Source organism: Aspergillus tanneri (assembly GCF_003426965.1).
Source record: "Aspergillus tanneri strain NIH1004 chromosome Unknown AapTan_5_pilon_pilon_pilon, whole genome shotgun sequence".
In the NCBI taxonomy this organism is placed as follows: domain Eukaryota; kingdom Fungi; phylum Ascomycota; class Eurotiomycetes; order Eurotiales; family Aspergillaceae; genus Aspergillus; species Aspergillus tanneri.
The window spans coordinates 1,327,570-1,353,764 of NW_022984632.1; the positions used below are offsets into that span (position 1 = coordinate 1,327,570).

Below are 26,195 nucleotides of genomic sequence, written 5' to 3' on the forward strand. Positions count from 1 at the left end.
CGATCTGTTGGTTGGAAGTTGGCAGAGAAATGGGATGACTTACTATATCTATACATAGGTAGACGAAGATGATTGCACTTGGTACTTGTCACATTAGACGTCTGATTGTAAAGTATATCACGAGTCACCTCGGATAGGTCATTGGGAGTCCTTGCAGATAAATTCGCCCACTATTAGGTCGATCCATGATTAGTGCTGACCCCTGAAAGAATCGAAAGAAGCCATGAACATTGCAGGTCCTCTTGAGTAATCATTGTACTTTTCATTCTTCGTAAGAAGATACTATCTACAGCGTGGTACAAAGGTATCGGCAATACCGGTATCCAGGTAATACCTCCTATCTACTCCGACTATAGGTACCTCTATAGGCTAGGTATCTACTGAATGCCTGATGTACTTCAAGTAGACCTGCCCATTGTACCTACAACCGAGATGTCTACCATTGCTGTAACTATCAAAAGTCATACGATTCGCCTTCGTATCGCCATACGTCACCGGGGGCCCTCGACGTCATGACACATCACGTGACCAAAGGCGCCCGTCACGTAACCGCCAGCACGTCCTTTCGAACCCTCTCCCATCTTCCACCCTATCCATCCCCCTTCCCTGATATCCCTTTCCAAACCCTCTGTCACTCGCAAAAGAGTCAAATCTGCTTCTCGAGTATCTCATTAAAAACCACATCAACAATGGCCACTTTCCAGGATCGTGCTCAGCACGCCATAGCTCAGCTTGACAAGGAGGTGAGTTTGTGCGTTCGTTATTTTTTTGCGTGCGAGATACCCCCAAGGTGTCATCTTCTCTAATACTGGATAAGAAGACCCTTGATCATGGTATTACCTGGATTTGGGTTTCATCTGGATTGTTTGATGAATATCCTTTGATTTATTTACTTTTAATCTACGATTCTGTCATATCTGAAAATATTCCTGCTACCCAGGCCAAGGCTAACAATCAATGTGCTTGTGTATCTTTGGTATAGCTGTCCAAGTACCCTGTCCTCAACAACCTGGAACGTCAGACCTCGGTCCCAAAGGTCTATGCCATTCTGGGCCTGGTCGGCATCTACTTCTTCCTCGTTTTCTTTAACATCGCTGGCTCGTTCCTGGTTAACCTGGCGGGTTTTCTTATCCCTGGCTACTACTCGTTGAACGCATTGTTCACCACCGGAACTGCAGATGACACGCAGGTGAGTTCCAACCCAATTTTTGCACCCTGATGACCTGACGGTCTGATAAGAAATGCTGACTGTTGTGTGTAGTGGTTGACCGTATGTTCTCGTGATCGGTCCTCTCTTTCCCCGAGATCTACGCGGCCTTTCGCCTAGCCTCTTCCCCGAGCACGTGATACCTTACTGCTGTGGAAAGAGATACTGACATGTGAAACCAATAGTACTGGGTGGTCTATGCCCTCTTCACTGTTATTGAGAGCGCCATTAATGCCCCCTACTGGTTCCGTAAGTGCTTACCAATTCGCGGATACGGGAGTTCCTTTTAAGGGACAAAAAAGAATGCTGGTTACTGATCTCAATCTCAACAATAGCCTTCTACTACCTCTTCAAGTTCGCCCTCATCCTCTGGATGTCTCTTCCCCAGACCAAGTAAGCTATCTCTACCCACCCGTCAAAGGCCGAGAACCCTCGCTGACTGGACCCTTTTCCTTTTGGTAGCGGCGCCCAGGTCGTTTTCCACTCCTTCCTCCAGCCTGTGCTGGGCCGCTTCTTCACTGGCGGATCCACCTCGGCCAACCTTCGGGCCCAGGCGGCTGATGCCACCAAGGCGCAGTAAAGATAGACCAGCAATATATATATGGTATCCATGGCACATTTTGCCACTGGACCATGGGCTAGGTCGATTCGTTCTGTGATTAGTCAAGAAACCACCAACTACAACTAACGAAGCGATGACACTTCGTTGATGCCAGAAGACGTACTGGATGAGATAGGACTTGGGGATCGGGTCAAAACGATTTTGAACCATTTTTATTTGGGTATTCTTCTTTTTTTCTGTCATGACTGATTCAGTAGAGTTGATTGCGATAAGAGGGGGAACGAAGGACGAGAGATCAGGTGTTCCATATCCGGCGGAGCTGTGGGTATAGCTGTATTTGATGCAATAATGCCTCTTTGGTAAATGAAGCACCGTTTGATATCATTCCCTCCCGGGGTCTTCTCTTTATTCTATACCGTTGGAGGGGGTTCTTCTATGACATATGGAAGGGGTCGTCAGGCGTCTCGACCACCGGAGCAATGAGCTCGACCGGTATATGAGTAATAGTGTACACGGGAGTAAAAGGGTCAAGGCAAGAAAATACAAATAGAACAGAAAGGTTAGATCGAAAAGAGCATAACCATGGCCTAGCAACCCTGTCGAGGTGCTCTTTAGGGCACAAGGCAATTTTGCATTCCGGACACCGTAAACCAGCGATGCCCGAACCATCCAGTGGGAACTTCCAATTCTCCACGTTAATACAAACCAAAGCCATTTTGCCACCCATCCGTACGGGGATTCAGCACGATGCGATAGGGGAATGGATTGGAATCACTGGTGGTGATGGGGGGGATATGGTCTTTGTCCCGATTGACCACGGCGAGGATCTTCAGCGCGGCTTTCTGGAGCATATTCTCCATTGCCTTGCGTACCTTGGCGCGTTCTGCATCAGTATATGCATGTGCATTAGTTGGATTTCTTCTGCGTGCGAATATGGGTCACGAGGACGGGGAATGAATGGGTGAATGAATGATGAAGCCGTACCGGATTCTGTCCGTGGAGTGGCAATGGTCACGTCTAGATTCCACACTTCCCAGCAGACCTCTTCTTCACCCTTGCCTGCAAGCCCACCAAACCACATCCCCGAGCGCCTGCGCTTTTTCTCATAGAATTCCACCGCGATCCGACCACGTACTCCACCGGCGCCTTCGTTGGCGCTAGCGGAGGATGAGGAAGAGGAGGAGTGTTGGCGAACTAAGGAGCTGATCCGGGATTCAATCAAAGTCTCCAGGTCCACATCGTTGATCGCCGGGAGGGTGAAATCTAAGACATCAAAGGTAGTCGGTCGGATTGATGGGAAATAACGATGAAAGAAGATCAAGTTCAGGACACCTAGAAAATAAAGGGGGAGGGGACGGGTTAGTTAGCCCAGTTCCTTCAGAGAATGCTAGCCCGCAAACAATAAACAGAAGTATAGTAATGATATAGAATCAAGTGCGCAGCAGCCAGAACCCCAGGGCTAAGTGCATACATACCTTTCAGCACGTCTCGGACGGTCGTGGTATCTGCAAAGATCTCCAGAAAGTACTCCGGAGGGGTTTTGCGGGGTTCCATCGTGACGGGGGCGCGTCATCAACCAAGGATGACAACTCACGATGGAGTCCCCGACGTTTGGTGGTTCAACCTTCGAACCGTCTAGAGCGTTGCGGATCAAGAAACCGCTAATGACCCAGTCAAAAACGACGGACGAGATTGTGCCACAGAGAAAAGGCTCGATGAAGATGTCCAGGGAAGGTAATAGTAGTACTAGGAGTAGTACGGAGTAGTAGTACTAGAACTAGATATGAGGTCGTGGGGATGGACGAATAGACGATGTGGGATAATCTAGACCATCATTTTCATCGTAGGAAAGAGAATCGAGAAACCGTCATGGAGGAGAAGACATGATTCCCAGCAGAAGTTGAATTATTCTCCCTTGATGGCATGGATGGATGGGTGGCGGTGATGATCCAGACAGAGTCAGTGCCGATAAGAAACTCCCAGCACTGATTTGTTGTTGAATGTTACCCCTCCCTGATACAGCATGGTACGTATTGTATTGTATTGTATTATTTAATACTAGAGGTATTGTAAGGTATTGTCAATCGTATTGTCCCGACGAGGTACTTCGGCAGTATTATGATCATCCATCAAGATGTACCGGCAAGTACTCGCCGTTTGCATGAATTGCTAGTATAGCAAGTCTATGAAAGATAACTGAATCCCGAGATCTCCAGGTTGGCCCTCAAGCTGTCAGAAGTATGGAAATGCCATCCCCAGCGTTGTTGCCGATCCTCATTCACCTTGGCAGCAACTATCAGGTTTAGCCGAGGCCGACTCAGCTCCATTCACCGACCCTCTTTCCATGAACCTGTCGCATCTACCTTGCTGATGCTTCCGGCCTCACTTCCCTGGGTTAATTTCGATTCACTTTTCTATCGTTTATTTCTCTTCTCTTTCTCCTTAGACTTTCGCTGACCGCTGGATGATGAACTTCTGTACTTATTGAGTGTTTTGGAAGATTACCGTCTGATCCTTTTCCCTTGCTTCCTCCACCATGATCGGTGCTACGAGGCGCTGGTTCCGGCGCAATCGCAGGGGCCTTGCGATTGGGGCTGGCGTGATCGGAGCTGGTTACTTAGCCGGTCAGTATGTGCTTTCCAAAATTTCGGAGGCTCGCGAGCGTATGAGCAGCGACCGAATTGCTCGGGAGAAGTGAGTGTTGTTCCCTATTTTGCGTTGGACGACGGTAGCTTACCTTAATGATTCTTCCAAGTCTACGGCGGCGTTTTGAACAGAATCAGACCGATTGTACCTATACCATCCTGGCTCTCTTGCCGACCGCGGCCGAGGATATCCTGGAAGCCCTTCCCGTCGAGGACTTGACCAAGGAGCTACAGAAGAAAAGGGCAGAGAGGTTGGCTCGCCTCAACGGTGGTGAAGGGACGGGATCGGATTTAAGCTCGGTGGCTCCCAGTTTGCCCGAGGAGGATGGACGGAGTCTATCCAGTTTCCAGAGTGATGGGTTTGTCCGCACGAGTCAACTAGGGGAGTCATTAGTCGAAGGGGATGGTCAGCCGCGGCCGAAGCGCAATAAGACCCAGCTGTGGAGCGAGGTGAAGATAACCTGTATGTGCCTTTCCCGCCTTTCTCCATTTGGTGCTGTATGCCGTTACTCATTGCTCCGATACAGCCATTACTAGGACCTTTACTCTCATCTACACCCTCTCTCTATTAACCATCTTCACCCGAATCCAGCTCAATCTTCTCGGCCGCCGGAACTACCTCTCCAGCGTAATATCGCTGGCCACACCCCCCGCAAATGCATCGACGATCAGACTAGAGGATCATGACGACGACGATCTGACCCAAACCTTGGGAAATGACTTCGAGACGAACCGGAGATATCTGGCCTTCAGTTGGTGGCTCCTCCACCGGGGCTGGAAGGCCTTGATGCAGGAGGTCCAAGAGGCTGTCACGGAGGTTTTCGGTCCACTTAACCCCCGAGAAGATATTTCGCTAGCCAGGTTGTCCGAGTTGGCTTTGCAAGTCCGGAAGAAGGTGGAGGGCCACACAGAAGAGGATAGAAAGTACGTCCTCGTACCTTTGCGTTCCACCCAATGATGTTGCTGACCATAAATCGTAGGCACCGGAAATGGCTATCTTACCTGCTCCCCCACGTCGAAGAGGAGAATCAATTGTTAGAGGAATCCGGTGTGCTGGGGGTAACGGAGCCTTCAAGCCCCCAAACAATAGCAGCGCTACGCCATCTCCTAAACGAGACGGCTGATCTGATCGAATCCCCTACCTTCGCTCGTGTGTTGATGCTTCTGAATAATGAGTGTTTCGAGACGCTCATCCAGCAGTGCTCGGCTGATGCGTTCAAATCGACGCCGCACGCGCCCGAGACGGCACCTCAGTCATTCACCTCGGTTGCCACGGTTGTTCCCGTGTCTGGGGGGTCCGAAACCACGACGAAGCTGGCGAACGTGCTGGCAGTGATGGCCCGACAGGCGCATGTGATCGGCAACGGCACAAATCCTCCCAATTTGTATCTGGCCGCGATGGACCAAGGGGTACGTGAGCTCGAAGCGTTTGCGGCTGTGGTGTACAGCTCCAACTTTGATGTGGAATTATTGGGGACCAAGCCCGGGTATATGGAAGCGGATGTAGGAGGGTCAGAGACAGTAATCATCGGGACGAGTGATGTTGATCCCGGTCATGAGGAGGGAGAGTTGCCAGTCGGACAAGCTGGAGACGATTCTGCGTTCGAGACGGCGTGGGGGAAAGCAGTCGAGGAACAACCTGCGAACGATGAGCCTGCTGAGAAAGTTACCTAGGGGAGGAGGAATGTATCCGACTGACGTTGTTCTCTCTACCAAGTAGATTCCATTTCCATTTTACGTTACTTTTCTTTTATTTTTTTTTATTTTTCCCTTATAGGTTCTGTTAGGGTCCACATGTGTTTCTCCAATCCTGTCGATATATGAAGATGATTATTAGGAAGGGAGTAAGTAGATGAGTGTATGATATCTCAATACGAAAGAGACCACATAGGTACGACACCGACCAACTAGCGCAGATGAAAAGATGATGATGCACAAGATAGTGCGAATAAACTATGAGCTCCACTATGGTGCCGAACTCGGGGATTGCCTTGGTGGTGGGTCCCCTGACCTGAAGCTGGATGAGAGGTACGCAGTAAGCTGTGCATAAGAAATTGCATGGACAAATTGCACAGTACTATGTATGCCTTTTAATCAAGTGTAGTGCTACAATTCCTTTCGGAGTATATCACCCAATAACGTGGCTCTATAGAGGATGGTCGTCCCGATTAAAGCTGGATATGCATGCATGTATATGGTACATGGTACTCGGTACTACCTTGGCCATGTGATATACGGTACATAGTAGGTACTGTGTACGAGTACCCAAGGATTGACTCATCGGTTGTGTCGCGAGATTCGGATATGAGGTTGATGACCAACTTCCAGGAAGGGGAAGGTGTCGGAGCTAAGTCGAGAAGAGAGGAGTGAAGGGGAAACGATTACTAAAATAGATTAACAACTCGAAGCTGCCAAGTGCCAAGTGCCAATATGTAGATAGGTATTGCCGATTGGGACTGGATGGGGCCATGTGACCGCGATCCATGCGGGGGTTTATGTCAGCAGCCATTCTGCGGGGAAAGAATAGTTATATCCAAAGAAAGAGGATTAAAGAAGAAGTAAAATAAAATAAGATATAGGTAATCATACAGTATCCTACTACATTCGGATTGTCTCCACGTTCTCTGTAATGGGCAGGGCGGATTAAGTTCCCGATCGATATCCCCTTCCAGGCCGAGATCGGTCGGCCCTTTCAATTGACGGAGAACAAATTGTACTACTCTTTTGTGTCCGCCCCATGGATGCACTCAGTGACTCTATCTTACGTCGAAAGTGCCACCCGCTAACTTTTTCGCCCAGAGGCTAATGTCGGTTTAGTCCCCGACCAATGTGGACTTTGGGATTAGTTCGCTGGGTTGAAGCTGAGCCCTGGAAGCTATTGGTTTCAACAAAAACCGTATGCATTTCTCTTTTTCTTTTCTTTTCTTGTTAGCTTCTTCGGCAGTCGGCCATTCCCCTCTCGTCTCAGTTTATGTATTTAACAGACTGTCGTTGTGATTCAATCTCTGTTCTTCTTCTTCGTTCTCTCCCTTACTTCTTCTCCGCCTGTCCCTCGGTTCCTCGGTTCTGTCCGAATATCTATTCCCCCCTACAGCTTCACGTTAAGGGGTCAATGAGCGGTACAACGCCAGATCACTTTTGATTTGCGAGGACAACCCGGGATTAATGATGGGATTTCAAGGTGCGTCTCACTGGCAATGCTACAAGCGACCTCAATCATAGTACTGACCAGATTGTCCGACCAGAGAGTCCGGGTCCCCAATATGATAAGGAGGGCCAGGTTCGGGCGCAGTCTCCCGAACTCCCTCTCACCAATACCACGGAGCGCAAGCTAATGGCCAAGATCGACTGGCATATCGTCCCCTGCCTGTGCGTCATGTACTTGCTTGCGTTTCTGGACCGGTATGCATTTCCCCGCAGCGACCATGCCACAGACAATCTGACATGGGCGTATCTAGGGTTAACGTTAGTAACGCGGCGGTGCTCGGGCTTAAAGAAGATCTACATATCGTTGACGGGACGAAGTACAATACCGCATTGACGATTTTCTTCGTTCCATACATTATCTTCGAGATCCCATCCAATATTCTGCTGAAGAAATTGAAACCCCACGTGTGGTGTACGTATGGAGACCCCCTGTGTAAAAGTGCGCCGACTGATGGAGAAATTCGAGTGTCGATGTGCATGTTCTTGTTCGGCTTGGTGATGATCTGCCAGGGTTTGGTGTCGAACTGGGGTGGTCTGATGACCACCCGCTGGTTCCTAGGTATGAATGGTTATGTTCTCCGTTCCGAGCTGACGACATGGTGACTGATCCGGTGCGTTTCTAGGAATGTTTGAGACGGGAATGTTCCCCGGATGTATGTGTTACCCCCTATCCTTCGCGTGATGGTTGATCGAGCAGTGACCGACAACTGAATCCAGGCTTCTATCTGCTGGGAATGTGGTATAAGCGTAGCGAGGCGCAGAAGAGATTTAGTTTCTTCTTTAGCTCTACGACCCTTGCGGGTGCCTTCGGTGGCTTGCTGGCCAGTGGGCTGGGGAAGATGGACGGAGTTCAAGGCTACAGAGGTTGGCGATGGGTTTTTATCATTGAAGGTCTTCTTACTTGCGTTGTCTCGTTTGTCTGGTTCTTCATTATCCCGGGGTTCCCAGAGGAGGCCAAATGGCTCACTGAGGAGGAGCGAGAGTTTATTCGCGTGAAACTGGCCAAAGACACCGGAGGTGCTGCGCATGATGCCAAACTTGGTTATCGCGAAGTTTTGGATGTCTTCAAGGACTGTGAGTGCGATGGTCGTCGAGTGATTCACCATTCGGATCCTAACGGAAATTCTTAGACAAAATTTTCCTCGGCGGACTTATGTACTTTGGCCAGATTGTTACAGCATATGGTTAGCCTCCTTGCCGTGCAGATGCTTCGAATAAGAATGTCGCTAATAAACTGCAGGTTATGCCTATTTTGCGCCGAGCATCATCAAATCCTATGGCTACAGTCGTGCGTCACTCTGTTTCCCCCCTCCCCCCCTCTCTCTCGGCTTCACCCGCTAATTTGCCCCTAGCTATCAAGACACAGCTATACTCAATCCCACCGTGGGCTGCCGCATGGGGGTTCTCCATGTTCATTGCCACTCTTTCCGACAAGACCAGACACCGGTTCTCATTCACGATAGGCCCCATGCTGGTTGCTATGGCCGGATTCGGGATCTTACTGAACGTACACGGACAAGCTCATCGGGCTGTACAATACGGTGCCTTATTCCTGGTCACCTGTGGCTGCTACAGTGCGATGCCAGTGATTGTGTGTTGGTTTGCCATGAACTTAGGGGGTCATCGCCGACGAAGCGTAGGAACGGCATGGCAAGTTGGGTTTGGAAACAGTGAGTGTTACACCCCAGGTTGTGTTGTGCCGTCTGTGCCACTGACGCGCATGATTAGTCGGTGGAATCATTTCCACCTACGCGTTCTTGGAGAAGGATGCCCCGGAGTATCGACCGGGGTATATCATCAGTGTATCCTTCCTCTGCTTTTCTGCCGCCTGCTGCATCGCCTACTTAGCAGCGGTCTGGCATGATAACCGGAGTCGCGACAAAGCGGCGGCCAATGGGACTATGATAGAGTACAGCGAGTTGGAAACGGATCTGCTGGGCGACATGGCACCCACTTATCGATATGCGTATTAGCGAGGGTGCATTTGGGTCGCTTATAAAGGTCAAATGGGTTGCCCTCCAAACAGGGTATAAATGACATAGGGTTAGGGCTTAGGGAATTCATGAAACGATGATAGAGATCATGTTATTGATTGATTACCATGATAAATGGATACGAATAATTATTTTCTTTCGCTTTGTTTTGTGTTCTCCACTACCAGAATTTTAGTAGCAATAATAATTTTTATTTTCTTGAATGCCGGTGGTTGTGGTAGCCATGGTCACGGGGCATATTGAAGTCTATCCCAATTCCCAACCCTTTGATGACATAATCATCCGTGCTCGGTAAACTTCAGGCAGAGCCAATCAAAATGGGACACAGCACTAGCGAGCCCTTAGCGGCAGATACTGCTGAGTCAGCCACGACGCACACAAGAAGCTCCGCCGGCGCTTCTCCTCGATCATTCTTGCAACCATCTCCTCATCCTCGCAGAAGTGTGAGTTTCCCCTTGCTGGCCCGTGGGTTTCGGCAGGCATCACGCCTTTCCTGTTGTTATAATGACTGACTGGCTCTTTATAGTCTCGAACCATCTACGAAGATGAGAGCTAAGTGGAGAAAGAAGCGCGTTCGTCGCCTCAAGCGTAAGAGAAGAAAGATGAGGGCTAGATCGTGAGTTCCTGCAGAACAAAACCTTTGAGTAATAGCATAATTGCAGTCACGGCTAACCATCGCTCCAGAAAATAATTGACTCGCCCCGCTTCATCTCAGCTTTCTATGCGGGAGCCCAAGTTGAACGCTTAACATGACAACTTGACGACGTCACGATGATGATTTTCCGTTATGATCGTTGCGTGGTCCTGCCTTTCCAATGAGACCTGTCTGGCCTGTCTTCTGCCTTATTGAATTCGGAGTCCGCCGTTCAACAGAAAATTTTATTTTTCTTCCAACCCTCGGGGCTCAGTGAACGTTTTCAATTCGATTTTTCTTCTCGACCAGGTGGTGGAGGGTATGGTATCTTCCGTATCCTATTTTCTCGGAGGGGTGAATGTGTTTAGTGGGGTTGGAGGGATCGTGGAAGGAGTTTTGTCGAATTCCCAGGAAAGATCTTCTGTATTGCTTGATTGTTATTCCACCGATCCTTTGGGCTTCGCATGGAGACTGGTCAATCTGCTCTAGATTTGGGCTTGTGTTGAGAACCTGCTTTTGAAGCAGGGACTTGTAGTTCAGGTCCAGAGCCATGAAGAGGTTTACGAGCATTTATCCCAATATGAAAAAGTTCCTGATCTACAAGGACTAATGAACTCAAGTGCGTATACTTTGTAGACACTGTAGCTATGTAATGAAGTACTTGAGGCCTGAGGAATGGTTGCGTTTTGTGTGCCACTCTTCCTCTCCGCCTTACGAGCGGTGAAGCACTCTGCCGCCCAGTGATTTTAATTTTTTCCTTTTTTTTCAACCGATTTTCTTTTCTTCTTCGTCAGTCAAGCCTTCAAATTACTTACGCCAACCCACCTCTATCCGGTCGATCCGCTGGAAAGGGTCGAGCATGCCCTCCGATAAAGTTGAAAAGAAGCGCAAGCGCGCCTCTGACCGTCACGAGCGGCCTAGTAAAAAGCCTGCTCTCGGGTTGCATGACCTCCCTCCTCTTGCCGTCAGCGTCATCAACGATGATAGCGAACTGGCCCCGGTGCTTAGTATGAGATATTCGTGGAAGGAGATGAAGAATAGATGAGGCTAATGCTTGCACAGTCACCACCCCGGGTGTCAATGCCCCTCGAGAACTGCGCCTGAAACCGTACATCAAAACGCGCACCTATTCGTCCAGCCACTCCTCCACTCAGAATAGGGGCATTGTCGCCGATGAACTGTTGCTGCAGACCTCGGAGCATCCCAAGATGGACTTTGTGGGCCGAGAGGCCAACGATGATGCTGATTCACAGGTGAAGCATTATGTGGCCGTGATTGATCCGCAAAAGCAGACTTGGCAGTTCATTGAGGCACGAAAGATGACTCTTCGAGGAGCCGTGAGGTCCTTGAAACGTGTGGCCGAGGAATCCGAGGAGGAGGAAAGCGAAGATGAGGGGATGGTGCGTATACAAGAAACTCTTATCCCTCCCTGACCTCTCGGACGTTGATGGCTCACTCCCGTCACAGAAAACTATCCGTGCCCAACGCACCGAGCTCACCAATACTTTTGGTACCAAACAATCACGCAAGGCGGCGCAGTCCATGGCCGAAAACGCCCAGCTGTCTAATGCCCCCGCGGGCGCTGCCTCCGCCGCCGAATCCGCCATACTCTCTGCCATGCCTGTGGACTCCACTGCCGACATCGCCGCTAAGGCGGCGGCCGTGCAGGCCCAGATCCAAGCCGCGAAGCCTCTGCCTCCAGCGAACCTGGATGCCTCCCATCCGGCGGACGTGTACCCCATTGAAGCTCTGGTGCCAAACGGCTTGGCCACCCTCCACCAGCTGCCTGGACTGAAGGAATGGCAGGAGACCGTTCTCGCTGGACTGAGTGTGACCACCACGTCCCGCTACGTGTCTCGTCGTGTCGATGCCGTCGTCAATTCGGGCAATGCACTCCACCTCCAGGTGCTACGCTTCATTTTCCTGCTGCTGGAGTTTGCTCGCTCGCTCCGTCCCGGCCGGGACCCCAAGTCCTCCTCCGGACCGGGAAGCAAACGCCTCCCACCACGCGAGGACCTCCGTCGCATCCTGGCCTCGTCCACGGGTGGCTCCAGCGACAAAAAGTCCACCGCCGACTCCACTGCGGCGGCAGCGGCAGCTGCGGACGCCATCCCGGACTCGATTATCGATGCTGTGCGCCGGAAATTCGCACCGCAAGGCACTCACCTCTCCAAAAACGATATCACCTTCCTGCACACCACCATCTGCGCCCTGTCGTTGCATATCCCGCCCCAACCGTCCCCAGATGGGGGGTCCAGCTCGCAGGGCGGAAACTCGGCCAACGAGCTGGCCACCGACCCGGCGGATCTCCGCGACGACCTCCGTGTCGATAGCACTACTATCCAGAGGTACTTCCGCGAACTGGGCTGTCGCATCGACAAGCCTCGCGAATCAGAGTTTACCAAATGGAATGTCGGGAGCAAGGCGGAGGCTGCGACGCGTCGTATAGCGCGGTTGAAGATCCCGGTGGAGTTTCCCAAGGTTACTCGTGGTGGTCGACGGTGATAGCCTTTTTTTTTTGTTTTTGTTTCTCTTTGGAATGACGGTTGACTCTGCATAAAAGAATCGATTCTCTTTTTTTGTTTCTTGGCTTTGGCTTGGGCGTTGGAGGCGAAATTTACTTATCCGTCTGGAATATCTATCGACTGCGAATACATTGTAGTGTCGGGACCTTAATTTTTCGAGATGAACATGCGCATCCCAGTCTACTGGCTACGGACCACAGATCAGAGGATGGGATGCTTAATGCAAATTGTAATAATAACATCCATCGATGTCCATAAATTGTCATGGAGAACCCAAAACTCGGTAACGACAGTCGGGTTCTTCGCAATACCATAATTTAGAAGAATACTACTGCAGGAACGGAGTACATGAGAGCACATGGGTAAGCGCGGTATGATATATACAAAACAGCAATATCCACATCAACATACCGGGCTCATCTAGGCGGCCGCCCCGACGGTGGGAGCAGTCGCAGCAGTAACCGCCGGGCGAACGGGGGTCGCTGTCTGCATGCGAGGCACCGCCATGTCCCGGAACTCGCGCTCCACGGCGGTCTCGATGGATTCCCCAGAGCGGAGACCCAGCTGGTCGTCCTCCCAGATTGGCTGGTTCTCGGCTTCGGCGCCCTGGACACCGACCCCGACAAATCCCCCCTGCGCGGCCCAGTCACTGGCGCGTTTGATACACAGGTCGTTCCACACGGTCTGCACCGCCTGGATTAAATGGTCCCGATGCGCCTTGACGTGACCTGGGGTCGGGGTGATGCGCAATCGCTCCTCGCCGCGGGGTACGGTGGGGTAGTTGATGGCCTGCACGTAGATGCCGTGCTCCTCCAGCAGCTTGTCGGAGGCCTGCTTAGCCAGCTCCGCGTCTCCCACCAGCAGGGGCACGATATGCGATGGGTTAGGGATGACGGGGATGTCGCACGCCTGGAAGGCGGCCTTGACGGCGCGGGTGTGCAGCTGTTGCAGCACGCGGTCCTGCTGGTGGCGGGCCTGGTACTGGATGGCGGTGTCGGCGCCAGCCATGGTGGCAGGTGGCAGGGAAGTGGTGAAGATGAATCCGGGGGCAAGGGAGCGGATGGTGTCCACCATGGCGGCCGAACCGGCGATGTAGCCGCCGACGCACCCGTAGGCTTTACCCAGCGTACCGGTGATGATGTCGATGCGGTCCATCACAGACCCCTTGGTGCTACGCGGGTTGGGGGTGTCCTGCGAGGCGTAGACCTCGTAGTCTAGATGCTCGGCCACGCCGGCGCCATGGGGACCGTACATGCCGACGGCATGGACCTCGTCCAGGAAGGTGATGGCGCCGTACTTGTCGGCCAGGTCGCAGATCTGCTCGATGGGGGCGATGGAGCCACACATGCTGTAGACGGACTCGAAGGCGATAATCTTGGGGGCATGGGGCGGCAGCGAGGCCAGCTTGGTCTCCAGATCGGCCAGGTCATTGTGCTTGAAGACCATCTTCTTGGCGCCGGAGTGGCGGATGCCCTGTATCATGGAGGCATGGTTGAGACTGTCGGACAGGATGACGCAGTCGGGCAACTTACTGCCCAGAGTGGCCAGGGTGGCATCGTTGGCCACGAAACAGGAGCTGAAGACTAGGGCGGCCTCCTTGTCGTGCAGTTTGGCCAGGGTGCGCTCCAGGCTCACGGCGTGCTGATTGTGGCCGGAGATGTTGCGGGTGCCGCCAGCGCCGGCGCCGTAGGTGTCGAGGGTCTGATGCATCGAGTCCAGCACCTCGCGGTTGCGCCCCATGCCGAGATAGTCGTTGGAGCACCAGACGGTCACGCGCTCCTCGCGGGAGGCCGTGTGGGCCTCAGGGAACTCCTGGGCCAGACGGTTGATGTTGTTGAAGTAGCGGTAGGACTTGTCCTTGTGTTTTTTGTCCAACTCGGTGCGGTAGAAGGCCTGATAGTCGAACGCCCGGGTGGTGGTGGATGGCGCCTCGGGACGGCGGCCCGAGACGGCGGCCTCCCGGGTAGGACGCCGGTTGACGGGGGATAGACTGGGGACTGATTCGTCCGTTAGTCTTTCTTTTTCTTTCCTATATTTTAATTTATTTGATATTGGATGACATACCCCGCTGGGAATCGCCCTGGGAATCCGGATACACTTCACTCAGATTGGCCCCCTTGCCGCTGGACGAATGCAAGGGGCGTCGGGAGTAGTACTTGGGGACAACGCCGGCGGCGGAAGAAGTGAATCGCTTGGAGGCTGCCAGACGAGCACTCTGCACCGCTAGCGCCTTGCTCATGACAGGACAGCGACGGGCCAGGACCTGAAGATTGGACATCGTGCCACCGCCGGGGCTGAGGCTGGGGCGGGTGGCCGTGGACAGGGAGCGCAGAGTGGTGGGGGAAGAGCGCTTCAGAAAGGGGCACATGGCCCGGGACTGTTGGAGCAGAGATTCCATCGATGAATGCAGCGATAGAGGAATTGAAAGCAATAGGAAATGGAAGAGAGAATAAAGAAGAGAGGGGGGGAGAGAGGAGAGAAAGAGGGAGTGTCATATACCGGTTTTTCTGGGGCTGAGTCAGCGGCGATTGGCCGGGGTTTGATTGGTGCTGACGTTCGGCTATGCGCTGATTGGTCGGATGGGCCGCACAATTCTTAGCGTCTGTTGAAGTACTGGTACTGATACTACTATGAACTGCTGCTACTGCTACAAGTACCGGCACACACAATACTGCCTTGCCGAGGGCGGAAATCGGCGGCTGCACGTGAGCCATGCGACATCGAGATGAATCCAGGTTAATATGTTAATACAGAAAAAAGAACAAAAAGAAAGAAGAAAAAAGAAGCATCAGGTTAACCCCCCATCCCCATCAATCAGCCGTAATCGCTCCTTCGTAGTCTTCGCTCTCTTCGACGTCCCTTTCCCTCCCCGCCCACGCCCACGCTTGGCCACCGGCGTGGATATCGGTGTGCCCACGTTTTCCGCCGTCGACACGGGCGTTGCTGCGCCAGATGGCTTTGCACTGGCGTCGTCGAAATTGCCTTCGCCTGTGAGAGTCCTTAGTTAGCATTCGATAGATAGATATTCTATGATATCCGGGACCTACCCTCGTGATACATGTCGTCCAGCGTGATATCCCGCTTGCGCTTCTGCGCCGCCTTCTTCCCCCCTTTGTTGCCAAACACCTCGCCGCGGTCCAGCGCCTCCTTCTCCTTCTGCTCGATCAGCTCCGCCTGTTCGTCGTCCGCCAGCCACATCGCAATGTCCTTCGTCCGGCTCTCCCGGTTGCGCGTGTTGAAGTCCACCCCGCCTGCCGCTCCGCCTGAGATCACCACCCGCTGCACCTCTTCCTTCTGCAGTGCTCGCTTCCGGATCCGCTCCTCAATTGTCCCTCGTGTAATCAGCCGGTACACCGTCACCTGCCGCGTCTGGCCCAGTCGATGTGCTCGGTCCATCGCCTGCGAGTCGATCGTTGGGTTCCAGTCCGAGTCGTAGAAGATGACCGTGTCCGCCGCGGTCAGGTTAATCCCCAGCCCTCCCGCGCGCGTCGACAGCAGGAATACGAAGATCTCCGGCCGCTGCTGGAAGTCCGCCACCGTGTCACGACGGTCCTCCAGCTTCGTGCTGCCGTCCAGCCGGCAGTACTTGTAGTTGCGGTACGTCAGATACTCTTCCATCAAATCGATCATCCGTGTCATCTGGAAGTAGAGCAGCACCCGGTGCCCGCCGGCCTTCAGCTCGCGTAGCAGCTCGTCCAGCTTGGCCAGTTTGCCCGAATCCGTGACAAAACGCCGCATCGACGGCACTTCAATGTGTGTGTACCGCCCCTTGCTGGAGATCGGCGTCGGGAGCATCGGTGTCTGTGCGTATGGGGTAGGGTCCAGGTTCCGTTCCACGATCTGCAGCTCCATCTGCCGTGACGGGATGCTGAGCAAGGCATGCCGCGTAGGAATGTTGAACAACCCACTCCCCGTCTCGATTCCGGGGAAGGGACTGGACGCGGCGACGGTGATGGGGGGGGCGGATGCCGCCGGGCTCGCACAGGGCTCGATGGTATGTAGCCCTTCTCGCTCGAAGGTCGACTGCGACACGGTCATTAAGTCGCGCATGTAGCCTTCCACGGTGACGTCGTGAACGGCCCCGCGGTCGTTGCGCTGCACAATGTTGAGCAGCGTGTGAGGCAGCGCCGACATCGCGGCGGTCTCGTCGCCCTCGTAGACCACATTGAGTCGCGACAATCGGTTCGTCGCGCCCCGCCGGCGCACGGCACGCTCAAAAATCCCGAGGTGCGACTGCTCGTAGGCCTCGCCCATCGACGTGTCCACAAACCGTAAGAAGGCAAAGGCGCCGTCCGCGTCGATGCTCTGCTTGATATTCTCGGGCGTGAAGATGTTCATCAGGTGGGTCAGGTACTTGCCGCAGAAGCCCGCCCGGGAATTCTCGGGTCCAGGGATGTCGAGGCGTCCCCCAGACCCGCAGAGCAGGCGTGGTAGGGGGTACTCGATTAGGCTGCGAGTGGAGTAGGCGACGTCGACACTTTGCCCCTCGCGGACGAACGATGCCGTTTCGGCGAAATGCGCCACGGAGAAGGGCGACTTCGTTTCGGCCCGTTCGAAGAGATCGGGGTGGTTGCAGACCTTCCGGAACTGCATGACCAGGTTCATAAGGGTCGTGCTGTCGGCCTCGTCGCCAATGGCCGCCTTTTCGATCAGGTCCATAATGCTGACGCGGTTCCGCAGGTTGGTGTAGTACGCCCGTTGGCGATAGGTGAGGTCGCAGAAGACGTCCTTCTCTACCTTGTCGCCAAGTTCCTGCTGGACATGTTTCTTGACTCGACGCAACATGAACGGCTTCAGGATCATGTGGAGTCGCTTGAGCTGGTCCTCGTTAAGCTTCGTGTTACTCTGCGCGTGCGACTCGATATCCTTGGAGAACCACTCGCTGAACTCGTCGTGCGAGTCAAACAGGGTCGGCATGATAAAGTGGAGCAAAGCCCACAGCTCCTGCATGTTATTTTGAATGGGGGTGCCGGTCAGCAACAGGCGGTTGCGACAATGAAACCCCAGCAGGTTCTTCCACCGCGAGCTCTGCGACGACTTGATGGCCTGGGCTTCGTCCAGGATCATGTACTGCCACTTGACCTTCTGGAAATACTGAGCATCGAGAACCACCAGCTGATACGACGTCACCAGCACGTGGAACTCCGACTCCTTGGTGTACGTGATGTGTTTCCGGTCCCAGAACTTGCGCAGAATTTTGCGGTCCTTGGCCGAGCCCCAGTACGGCAGGACCTTGATGTCGGGGACGAACCTGGTGATCTCCTGCTGCCAGTTGTGGAGCGTAGATGCGGGCGCAATAACCAGGAACGGACCCCAGATATTGTGGACTTCGGCCAGGTAGGCCATAACCGAGATCGACTGGATGGTCTTTCCGAGACCCATCTCGTCGGCCAGGATCCCGTTGATGCCCTGTTCGTAGAGGTTGACCAGCCAGTTCAGGCCCTTCAGCTGATACTCCTTGAGCTTCGCCGTGAGCATGGTGGGTTGGGAGATCTCGATGTCGCCCAAGCTAGTGGGGTTTTGGAAGTTCAATTCACCCTCATCCAACGCCGCCATAGGATCGTCCTGATTCGCACTGTTGTTGAAAGCCCGCGCTCGGTCCTGGGCCTGCTGGACGGCATTCTGGGCGTTGGCCATGGCGGCCTGCCGCAGCGCCGTATCATCTTCCGCATCAAAGTCCAGGTCCTCGAAGTTGGTGGCTTTGGCGCCCACGCTGTCAGCGGCATTGCCCGCTTCGGCCATGGCGTCGCCAGCGTCGTCGCCCTCGGCGCCCTTGATTTTTCGGCCGATGAAGTGAGAGTACAGCTCCGTTTGGGAGATCAGGAAGTTCAGCTTGCGCCGCTGGCGGTTGGCTTCGCGCTCAGCTTCTGCCTTCTTGGCGGATTCGATCTCCTGCTTCTCCGCTAGACGGCGCATGTCGCGCTCCTCCCGCTCGTTGCGCTTCCAGAACGACATCATCTCACGCATCGTGCGTTTGGCCCGAGCTTGGGTGTCCTTCATGCTCTTATTTGTGCGTTCCTGCCACTTGCGGGACTGCTTGCTGGCTAGTTGGGCCGTCTTGCGCAGGTTCTCCTGGCGCGTGCCGAGAGAAAGCGCCTTGATGCGGTAGACCTTGGGAATGTCTTTTCGGGCAATGTCCCGCCAAATCTGCTCGTAGATCTGATTGTAGCCCTTGGTCTCGTATGCGGACAGCGGGGTCGGCGTTGCTTCCTTGGAACGGCTTCCCTTGGCCTCCTTCTTGAGGGATTCTTTCCGGGGATCGTCTTTCGGTGCGATTGGCGGGGGCTCGTCATTCTCCATCGCAGCGTAGGCGGCCTCTGCGGCATCTTTCTCGGCCTGCTTTTGCTCCTTAGACTTCTTGGGCCGGGTGACGGGGCCGCCGCGACCGGACTTGCGTCGGGAGGGAGAGCGGCCAATATGGAAAGAGCTGGTGGTGCCGCCTTCGAGATTCGGGGCCAGCGGAGTCACCTCACCAATCTCCTCGGGGGCCGTGACTCCTTCCAGAGCTCGCTTGGTGGTCTTGATCTTTCGCTGCGCACGTTCGGCCTCGCGAAGGAACTTGGCTTTCTCGGCGGAGTCCTGGGCTTTGTTTGCTTTGCGCTCCGCTTCCAGTTTCTTCTGCATCTCCAGGCGCACTGTATTTTCGCGACGTCGCTTCCGTTGCATGTCTTTCTTGCGCTCCTTTTCATCCTGGATCTCTTTCGCCTGAACTTCGGCAATGACCGATGCCTCGTTGGCTAGCCTGAATCGGTCCATGCCTGCAGAAGCCTGTTTCTCAAACGTTTTGCCTAGCTTGATCAGGAAGTCATTCCGACGGCGCTACCATCGATGTCAGCAACGGAGAATCCATATGAAATGACGTACAGCCTGATATGCATACCTTGCGTCGGATATTTTCGGCCCTCTCCGCATTCAAAGCTCTTTTTCTACCCCGGGCGTTGTAACGTTCCAGATCGCCCTCGAACCCAGGCCCATCCACGTCACTTTTCTCGGCAGTGTCAATCTCGGCCATAATCCTATTAACAGCCTCCGAATCTCGTTCCGAGAGCATCTTTCGCGCATTGGCAGCACGAGTTGGGAGGCCGTTGGTATGGGTTGATTTCGCCGGTTCCGATTCCGCGACCTGGCGACGTCTTTCTACACTGGCGGGTCGTTTGTCCACCTTCATCGAAGAAAGGATGGCCGCCGGGTCCGTTTCAAGTTCTTTTATTCTCGTTTGGGGGAGCGAAGCATGTGTTGGTACAGGCGAGCGGGATTTGATGGTAGGTTCGGACGCCAACGGTGCCGGTGCGGCTTCCTCAGGGGGGGAGGGTCTCTTCGGAGAAGTCTCCTCCGCGGGCCCCGAGAGAATACTAGCGAAAGACATCGGATCTGCAGCACGAGCCGGTCTCTATATGGGGGAAGAGAGGGGATGACCAATTAGCCGGAGAAAACGAGAGAGAGAAGAGACAGAACGTACTGCTTCCTTTGGGGGAGACGTCAGTCTTGGCTCCCGCGTCATGGATGACAGGTAACTATGGCTCCCCATGGGGTAAGGAGATGCTGCATCCTTTTTAGGGGACAGCTGCGGATGGTTTTCCGGGAGACCCGAGGGATGGGCATGGGAAGAACCTGAGAGACTGAAGGGGGATGTGCCATTTCCGGAGAGGATCGGCCCTGAATATGGGCGGGGAAGAGAAAACTGCGTCCCCGCCGATGAATGAGGCTGGAACTGCGCATCCGCCGGATGGGACGAAGGTGCATTACCGTTCAACGGCGGAAGAGCGGACGGCAGTGGAGAGGAGGCATGGGAGTAGTGAGGACTCCGGGACAAGGTGGATTGAGCAGGAAAGGCGGGAGGGGTCTGTGGAGGGTGCTGCTGGTATTGGTCATTGTTGGGATAGAAAGGACGGTTCTTGCTCGACGGCGAGTAGGTGGGATAATGGGACTGCTGGGAAGGGGACTGAGGATTGTACGGCGGAGCCCCCGTCATGATGGCCGTATAAGAGAAAGAAATGTGGCGGCGAAGATGGGAACGTTGGAATTAGGGGGGGATCTCAAGCAGGAGAAGCCACGAAACGTGTCCGGTGAACCTGAATTGGCACCGTAGGCGACCACTCTCCATGCGCACCGGGGATGAAAGAGATAGCGGTGCCGTGTTTGTCCCGGGTGAAGATTTCTAAGTAAAAAAAATTCGTTAGACGACAGATCAATCAACGCCCCGCGATGGAAAAGGGACAAAAGACTGGGGAAACTTTTAACAAAAACTAAATAAAAAGACCTGCCGGTAGAATGCCGGAGATCTATTTGTAAGGTCAACAATTGGGAAAGACGTACTCTGTACCAGGTTGATAGCTCCTCACAGCTGACGTTGTTTAGGTGACAAAGCGAGCAGGTTCGCGATTACGGCACCGCGACGAGGCTACCGCAGAGCTGAACCGTCGCGTTGGAGGAAGCCAAGCGGGCGAGACGCCGTTCAGAATTTGAGAGGAAAGGGAGGGACAAAAAGGAAAAGGAAAGGAAAGAAGAAAGGAAAGGACCGAGGGGGATGGAGAAACTAGATGGAAGAGGTTGGAAGAGGATGGTGGAAGGATGGATGGATGATGGAAGAGGATGAGATTGAAGGGAGAGAAAGGAAGATAAGGAGGAGGAAGCTAAACTGAAGAAAACGAGAGGCAGCGAAGGAGAGCGAGACGAGGCGATGATGGCGACGGCGATGGCGGAGAGTGACTGTTAGGTATTAGGTATTACCTATAGGTATTAGAGGTACGATTTGGTATTGCCATTCCTTACCGTATGCCGCGCCGCCCACGGATTGGTTGTTGGTAATACAAAGAAGGGTGTATATGATACCATGGCGTATGGGATGGTATTACACCGCATTGCCGCGGGTCTGTCAATTCGTAGCCTCATCAAGATGGTTTTTAATGTCATCCAGAAGGTCTAGCATATTATACTAATTGAACCTACCGAATAGCTCAGGGGAATCTTTCCAAAGGCTGGGATGCAAGTCGGACGTCCGCCTGAGGCACTCTGTCTGGAAGAGGACTAGCGTTTATGCCTCATCAGATCTGCAGGCATCAACAGATTGCTGACTCAGTGCTCTAGGACTGCCTAATCCGGTAATTTTGAGTCTCTTCTTTCCATCCATCTGCATCCATCATTCACCTCTTCGTTCTTGTCCTTCTCTCAGATTCCATCACACCATCCCCTCCTTCACTGGTCTCCATCCTATCATTCAAAATCCTGTTCTAACCGTGGTGACGTGGACAATAGCGCTACCGAGTGATCCGACCCTGATACATCATCGCTTCTAGACCCCGCCCTTACTCCACGGTGCTGATTACTCCCCAGCTAATGTCCGTCCATCCTCATTGTCCCCCCATCTCAAGGGTTTTGCACCGCTATAAGTATGGGCCTACGCGAGCCCTCAAAACGGTCCTCCAGAGGATGTGGGGAGATTGACAGAAGCGGGTCCCTCCATGACATCTTCTATTCGATTTCCGATGGTTATGGATAACCATCCAAGTGTCCGCGCGATGGCTTAACATCCATGGGATTCATTATTTGCATTGACTGACGAAATCTCGGCGCTTCACTTCATGTACATTTCGCACGGCCGAGAATCACTCCAGGCAAGAGTACGCGAGTGGCACAACATCTTTCTGATTCAACTTGACACCACCCCAACCCCTCTGATCCATTTTCGGACTTCCAGGCGAGCTGAGCTGGTACATGAGTGCTATAAGAACCAACAAGAGTATCCCTTCTGCCTACCGGGCCAGCCTCATTTATCTCTGTATTCAAGGCTTTCCTTTGCAGCTTCATCTTCGTCGTCGTCTCCTTCCTCCCGGCGTCTCTGTTGTTCACTCATCCCCTCTCCTGTCAAACTCCTGCACCAGACTGGTCAACATGTCTCTCCCGGAGAAGCAGTGGGCCCAGGTCGCCGAGCAGAAAAGCGGCCCGCTCAGCTACAAGGATACCCCCGTCCCCAGGCCGGGTCCGGATGAGATTCTGGTCAAGATCCGCTACTCGGGGGTCTACCATACTGACCTCCACGCCCTCAGGGGTGACTGGCCTATCCTAGTGAAGATGCCCTTCGTAAGGGTACGAAGGAGCGGGCGTCGTTGTCGCTAAGAGTGAATTGATCCACGATTTTGTGATCGGCGACAATGCGGGCAATCAAGTGGCTAAATGGGTCTTGCATGGCCTGCGAGTTTTGCAAGCAATCCGACGAATCGCTCTGCCCCGACACTTCTTTGTCCGGCTACATCGTCGATGGAACCTTTCAACGGTCCTGCATGGCTAAAGCAGCCCATGCCTCCAACCTTCCCAAGAATGGCCCTCTCGACGCCGTCGCCCCGATTTTGTGCTCGGGCCTCACTGTTTACAAGGACCTGAAAGAGTCGGGGATCCGCCCGGACCGTCGCGGAGAAGCCATTCCGGCAAGCCATCGAGTACGTCTGCTCCCATGTCTCCGTCGTCGCCGTCGGCCTACCCGCCGGTGCATTCCCGACAGTCCCCGTCTTTACCACGGTCGTCCGCATGATCAACATCAAGGGCAGCTACGTCGGGAATCCCCAGGACGGCGTGGAAGCAGTGGACTTCTTTGCACCTGGTCTGATCAAGGCGCAATTCAAGACGGCTCCTCTGAAGGATCTTCCCTGTATGTTTGAGATGATGAGTGAGTTGCCGACCTTTTCCACATCTCTTTCTTCCCTCCGGCTTTCAGTGTTGCTGATAAGCCGTGATAACAGAACAAGGCAAGATCACTGGTTGTTACGTCCTCGACATACCCCAGTACAACCGGAAGGAGCGCCTACGGTGTTCATTTCGGCATTGGGTTTTCATGCATGGCATTATCCCTCCTTTTCAATTTATCAACATATTCTCCGGCACTGTAGCTGTAATTATTGATGAATGACGATTGATCTTAAGGACCTGACATTCGCATGTAATGATATGAAGATAACGCATGATTCACTATCCCAAAAACCCTTCCCCTCATATTATAGGCATCAAAATCTGATACATTCTAGAACTGTGGTAAATCCGCTGTCGAGTTTCTACCCACGAACTGAATTCGCTTTGTTCTCCTCCACTCCTGCAGTACTCATCTCTGGGGGTAGGGGACTGGATGACGTTTTAACCGTTGTTTGGGGACCTCTGTATACCTTCCGGGCATATAAAGCATAGTAAAGAAGTGCGCCGCCCCACAGAGCCCCATTGATCACAACCGTATAGTTCATGTCCTGTGCTAGAGAGCGAGGCGGCAACTCAGCTTGCTTCCGGTTTGGCGCATCCTACAACGGAACAAGAGGGGGGCACAGCATGAAAGGGAAGAAGAAGTAGAAATCGATACTTACCGGTCGGATTGGGTCCCGTGGTTGGGAACATGCTCAGAGTAATAGCAAAAATCAGATAAATGATGGCAATGACGGCAACAGGACGACTGAATCGTCCCGTGTAGAACTCGCCAGGATGGAAGCGTTCCTGACCCCAGACCAATCGACATAGAATGGGCATCATCCAGGCCAGATCGTTGCCGGCGACGGCGAGGGAAAACAACGCACTGGCGGCGGCGTTGTTAATCAGGGACAGCAGTCCGACGATGATCGCGGCGATCACAACACCCCAGACCATGCGCACGGGCTGGAAACGAATTCTCTTGCTGACATGACGGAAGAACCAGGAGAAAGGGAGCGCCCCGTCGCGAGAGAAAGCCCAGCTTTGGCGAGAGGCTGCGATGACCTATTAGACAATTAGGAGGTGATCCTGGGAGGGTAGAATGTCCAGGAACAGACCAGGCTTAATCCCATAAAAAATTGTACCATTGCTACGACGACCATGAAGCCAATGGCCCCTGATTTACCGAGACAGTCGTAGTATATCTGGAGGGAAGACACTTAGTATTCACTGAAGATAAGCCCTCTGGTAGTATTTGGTAGGGAAATTCCGTCCTTACCTGCGCCATGGGCTGGCCGAAACTCGTCTTCAGCGAAGCTTCCAGGTTTACATCAATCACGGCTGCTATGACTGCAAGGGAGACAAATCCCAGAACCCCGCAAAGTGCGGCAGACCATATGATTCCCAACGGCACTGCGCGCGCTGCATGTGTAGCCTCCTCGCTCATATGGACACACGAGTCAAATGCACCGATCGTCCAGATGGGTGAAAGCCAGGCCATTATGAATGTCCAGCCCTGAGGCCAATACGTAAGGTTCTCTAAATGGCCGAAGACATAGGCAGCCGAATTGATCCTCCCACCATTGACGAACTTTCCGATCGGCAGTGCAAGGACCGTGGCCACTACGAGGCCAACGTTGCTGACAATACAGGCTGATTGGATGTTAGGCATGATGCGCGCGAAGAATGTAGCTATCAATCCATGGATGACGACGCAGGCAACGTATGTACCATATAAGACGGGGCGAGAGGCCGTCCATGTACCATCACGAGCTATAGAGACAACAGCCAGCAGCATCGTAGCAAATCCATCTTGACAGGTAGATAAGCAACACAGTCAGTCGCGGCGCACCAGTCAACTATAGGGTTCACATACAGTCCACCGAGCAAACCCCACCAAGAAGGCCGATTGTATTACTATAACCGACGACAAAGCTCAATGGATTCTTCCACTTCTCACCACTGAAGTAGTGGGTCCAGAAATAGAGACCACCAGCTGTGGGCATTGCGGATGCCAGGTCGGCCTGGTGGGAGTGGTTAGCTTAGTTTCCAATCAACAACCGGTCTCGTCGTCAGTCTATATCCAACATACCATAGCCAGCGCAACAATGAAAATAAACACACTCGCAGCAAGCCACCCTAGAGTCACCATCAGAATAGAATGTCCAGAGCTACATCTATCTGGATGATCGGATATCCTCACCCTGCACAGTATCAGCCATTGATAGTCTCATCCCGTGCAATGAGAGAGTTCCAATTTACCCAGACCATACCCACAGGGCCCGCAGGTATCGAGAAGGAGAGAGTTGAGGCAATAGAGGGCAATAATCCCATAATGCTGAATGCCACAGCAAAGACTTCGGTTGTCGAGTAGTGTCTTCGAAGCTCCTGCCTGTATCCCAGAGTAGCTTATCCAGTTAATTTTAATTTCGGGAACATCTTGATCAGCGCATCGATACAAGGGATGAACGATAGGAAACAGTCGTCTCCAGCTTACCAAGAAGCTGCATATCTCCGGTCTCGATTGGTGCGATATCACCAACCGCCAGAGGAGGCAGCACGTCCGTATCATGGAACTTTCTGTCCGCCATGGTCATCGTAGAGTGTGCACTTCAGTAGGATGGAAGAGGAGGACTCCAGGGTTGAGTCCGAGATGGAAAAGCAGAGATATACACAGATATTATCAGCCGGCTTCCAGCCAAGCATTCCATCCACATGTAGATCACCAAAATGTAGGGAGACGCGGGGTCTGCGAA

At 53.2% G+C, this 26,195-nt stretch overlaps 10 protein-coding genes across 10 annotated transcripts; 6 read left to right on the top strand and 4 right to left on the bottom strand.

Annotated features, from left to right (window-relative positions):
• Positions 1-689: 689 nt before the first annotated feature.
• yop1 (putative membrane biogenesis protein (Yop1)) lies at positions 690-1,787 on the top strand (the record flags this gene model as incomplete). The annotated part of the gene is made up of 6 exons (XM_033574443.1): positions 690-743; positions 983-1,189; positions 1,262-1,270; positions 1,393-1,456; positions 1,543-1,600; positions 1,670-1,787. 6 exons carry the CDS (start codon positions 690-692, stop codon positions 1,785-1,787), a joined length of 510 nt encoding a protein of 169 aa, XP_033422461.1.
• Positions 1,788-2,464: 677 nt separating this feature from the next.
• Positions 2,465-3,323, bottom strand: ATNIH1004_009862 (autophagy-related protein 101; the record flags this gene model as incomplete). Its single annotated transcript, XM_033574444.1, has 3 exons — positions 2,465-2,652; positions 2,754-3,101; positions 3,245-3,323. The coding sequence occupies 3 exons, from the start codon at positions 3,321-3,323 to the stop codon at positions 2,465-2,467; spliced, it is 615 nt and encodes a 204-aa protein (XP_033422462.1).
• A 982-nt stretch (positions 3,324-4,305) lies between these two features.
• On the top strand, positions 4,306-6,088 carry PEX3 (peroxisomal biogenesis factor 3; the record flags this gene model as incomplete). Its single annotated transcript, XM_033574445.1, has 4 exons — positions 4,306-4,463; positions 4,525-4,877; positions 4,942-5,338; positions 5,395-6,088. The coding sequence occupies 4 exons, from the start codon at positions 4,306-4,308 to the stop codon at positions 6,086-6,088; spliced, it is 1,602 nt and encodes a 533-aa protein (XP_033422463.1).
• A 1,494-nt stretch (positions 6,089-7,582) lies between these two features.
• On the top strand, positions 7,583-9,594 carry ATNIH1004_009864 (putative MFS transporter; the record flags this gene model as incomplete). Its single annotated transcript, XM_033574446.1, has 9 exons — positions 7,583-7,595; positions 7,660-7,816; positions 7,873-8,180; positions 8,245-8,274; positions 8,339-8,695; positions 8,752-8,805; positions 8,862-8,909; positions 8,974-9,291; positions 9,350-9,594. 9 exons carry the CDS (start codon positions 7,583-7,585, stop codon positions 9,592-9,594), a joined length of 1,530 nt encoding a protein of 509 aa, XP_033422464.1.
• A 338-nt stretch (positions 9,595-9,932) lies between these two features.
• On the top strand, positions 9,933-10,171 carry ATNIH1004_009865 (uncharacterized protein; the record flags this gene model as incomplete). Its single annotated transcript, XM_033574447.1, has 2 exons — positions 9,933-10,058; positions 10,142-10,171. The coding sequence occupies 2 exons, from the start codon at positions 9,933-9,935 to the stop codon at positions 10,169-10,171; spliced, it is 156 nt and encodes a 51-aa protein (XP_033422465.1).
• Positions 10,172-11,108: 937 nt separating this feature from the next.
• On the top strand, positions 11,109-12,754 carry RPA49 (DNA-directed RNA polymerase I subunit RPA49; the record flags this gene model as incomplete). Its single annotated transcript, XM_033574448.1, has 3 exons — positions 11,109-11,256; positions 11,312-11,649; positions 11,717-12,754. The coding sequence occupies 3 exons, from the start codon at positions 11,109-11,111 to the stop codon at positions 12,752-12,754; spliced, it is 1,524 nt and encodes a 507-aa protein (XP_033422466.1).
• Positions 12,755-13,194: 440 nt separating this feature from the next.
• hemA (5-aminolevulinic acid synthase HemA) lies at positions 13,195-15,172 on the bottom strand (the record flags this gene model as incomplete). Its single annotated transcript, XM_033574449.1, has 2 exons — positions 13,195-14,771; positions 14,839-15,172. 2 exons carry the CDS (start codon positions 15,170-15,172, stop codon positions 13,195-13,197), a joined length of 1,911 nt encoding a protein of 636 aa, XP_033422467.1.
• Positions 15,173-15,562: 390 nt separating this feature from the next.
• On the bottom strand, positions 15,563-20,746 carry ino80 (chromatin-remodeling ATPase INO80; the record flags this gene model as incomplete). Its single annotated transcript, XM_033574450.1, has 4 exons — positions 15,563-15,762; positions 15,822-19,593; positions 19,655-20,164; positions 20,234-20,746. The coding sequence occupies 4 exons, from the start codon at positions 20,744-20,746 to the stop codon at positions 15,563-15,565; spliced, it is 4,995 nt and encodes a 1,664-aa protein (XP_033422468.1).
• A 1,919-nt stretch (positions 20,747-22,665) lies between these two features.
• Positions 22,666-23,677, top strand: ADH1 (alcohol dehydrogenase; the record flags this gene model as incomplete). The annotated part of the gene is made up of 4 exons (XM_033574451.1): positions 22,666-22,860; positions 22,941-23,210; positions 23,314-23,437; positions 23,511-23,677. 4 exons carry the CDS (start codon positions 22,666-22,668, stop codon positions 23,675-23,677), a joined length of 756 nt encoding a protein of 251 aa, XP_033422469.1.
• A 353-nt stretch (positions 23,678-24,030) lies between these two features.
• On the bottom strand, positions 24,031-26,030 carry UGA4_2 (putative GABA permease; the record flags this gene model as incomplete). Its single annotated transcript, XM_033574452.1, has 7 exons — positions 24,031-24,056; positions 24,120-24,504; positions 24,558-24,644; positions 24,719-25,212; positions 25,403-25,463; positions 25,532-25,578; positions 25,937-26,030. 7 exons carry the CDS (start codon positions 26,028-26,030, stop codon positions 24,031-24,033), a joined length of 1,194 nt encoding a protein of 397 aa, XP_033422470.1.
• Between the last annotated feature and the right edge of the window lie 165 nt (positions 26,031-26,195).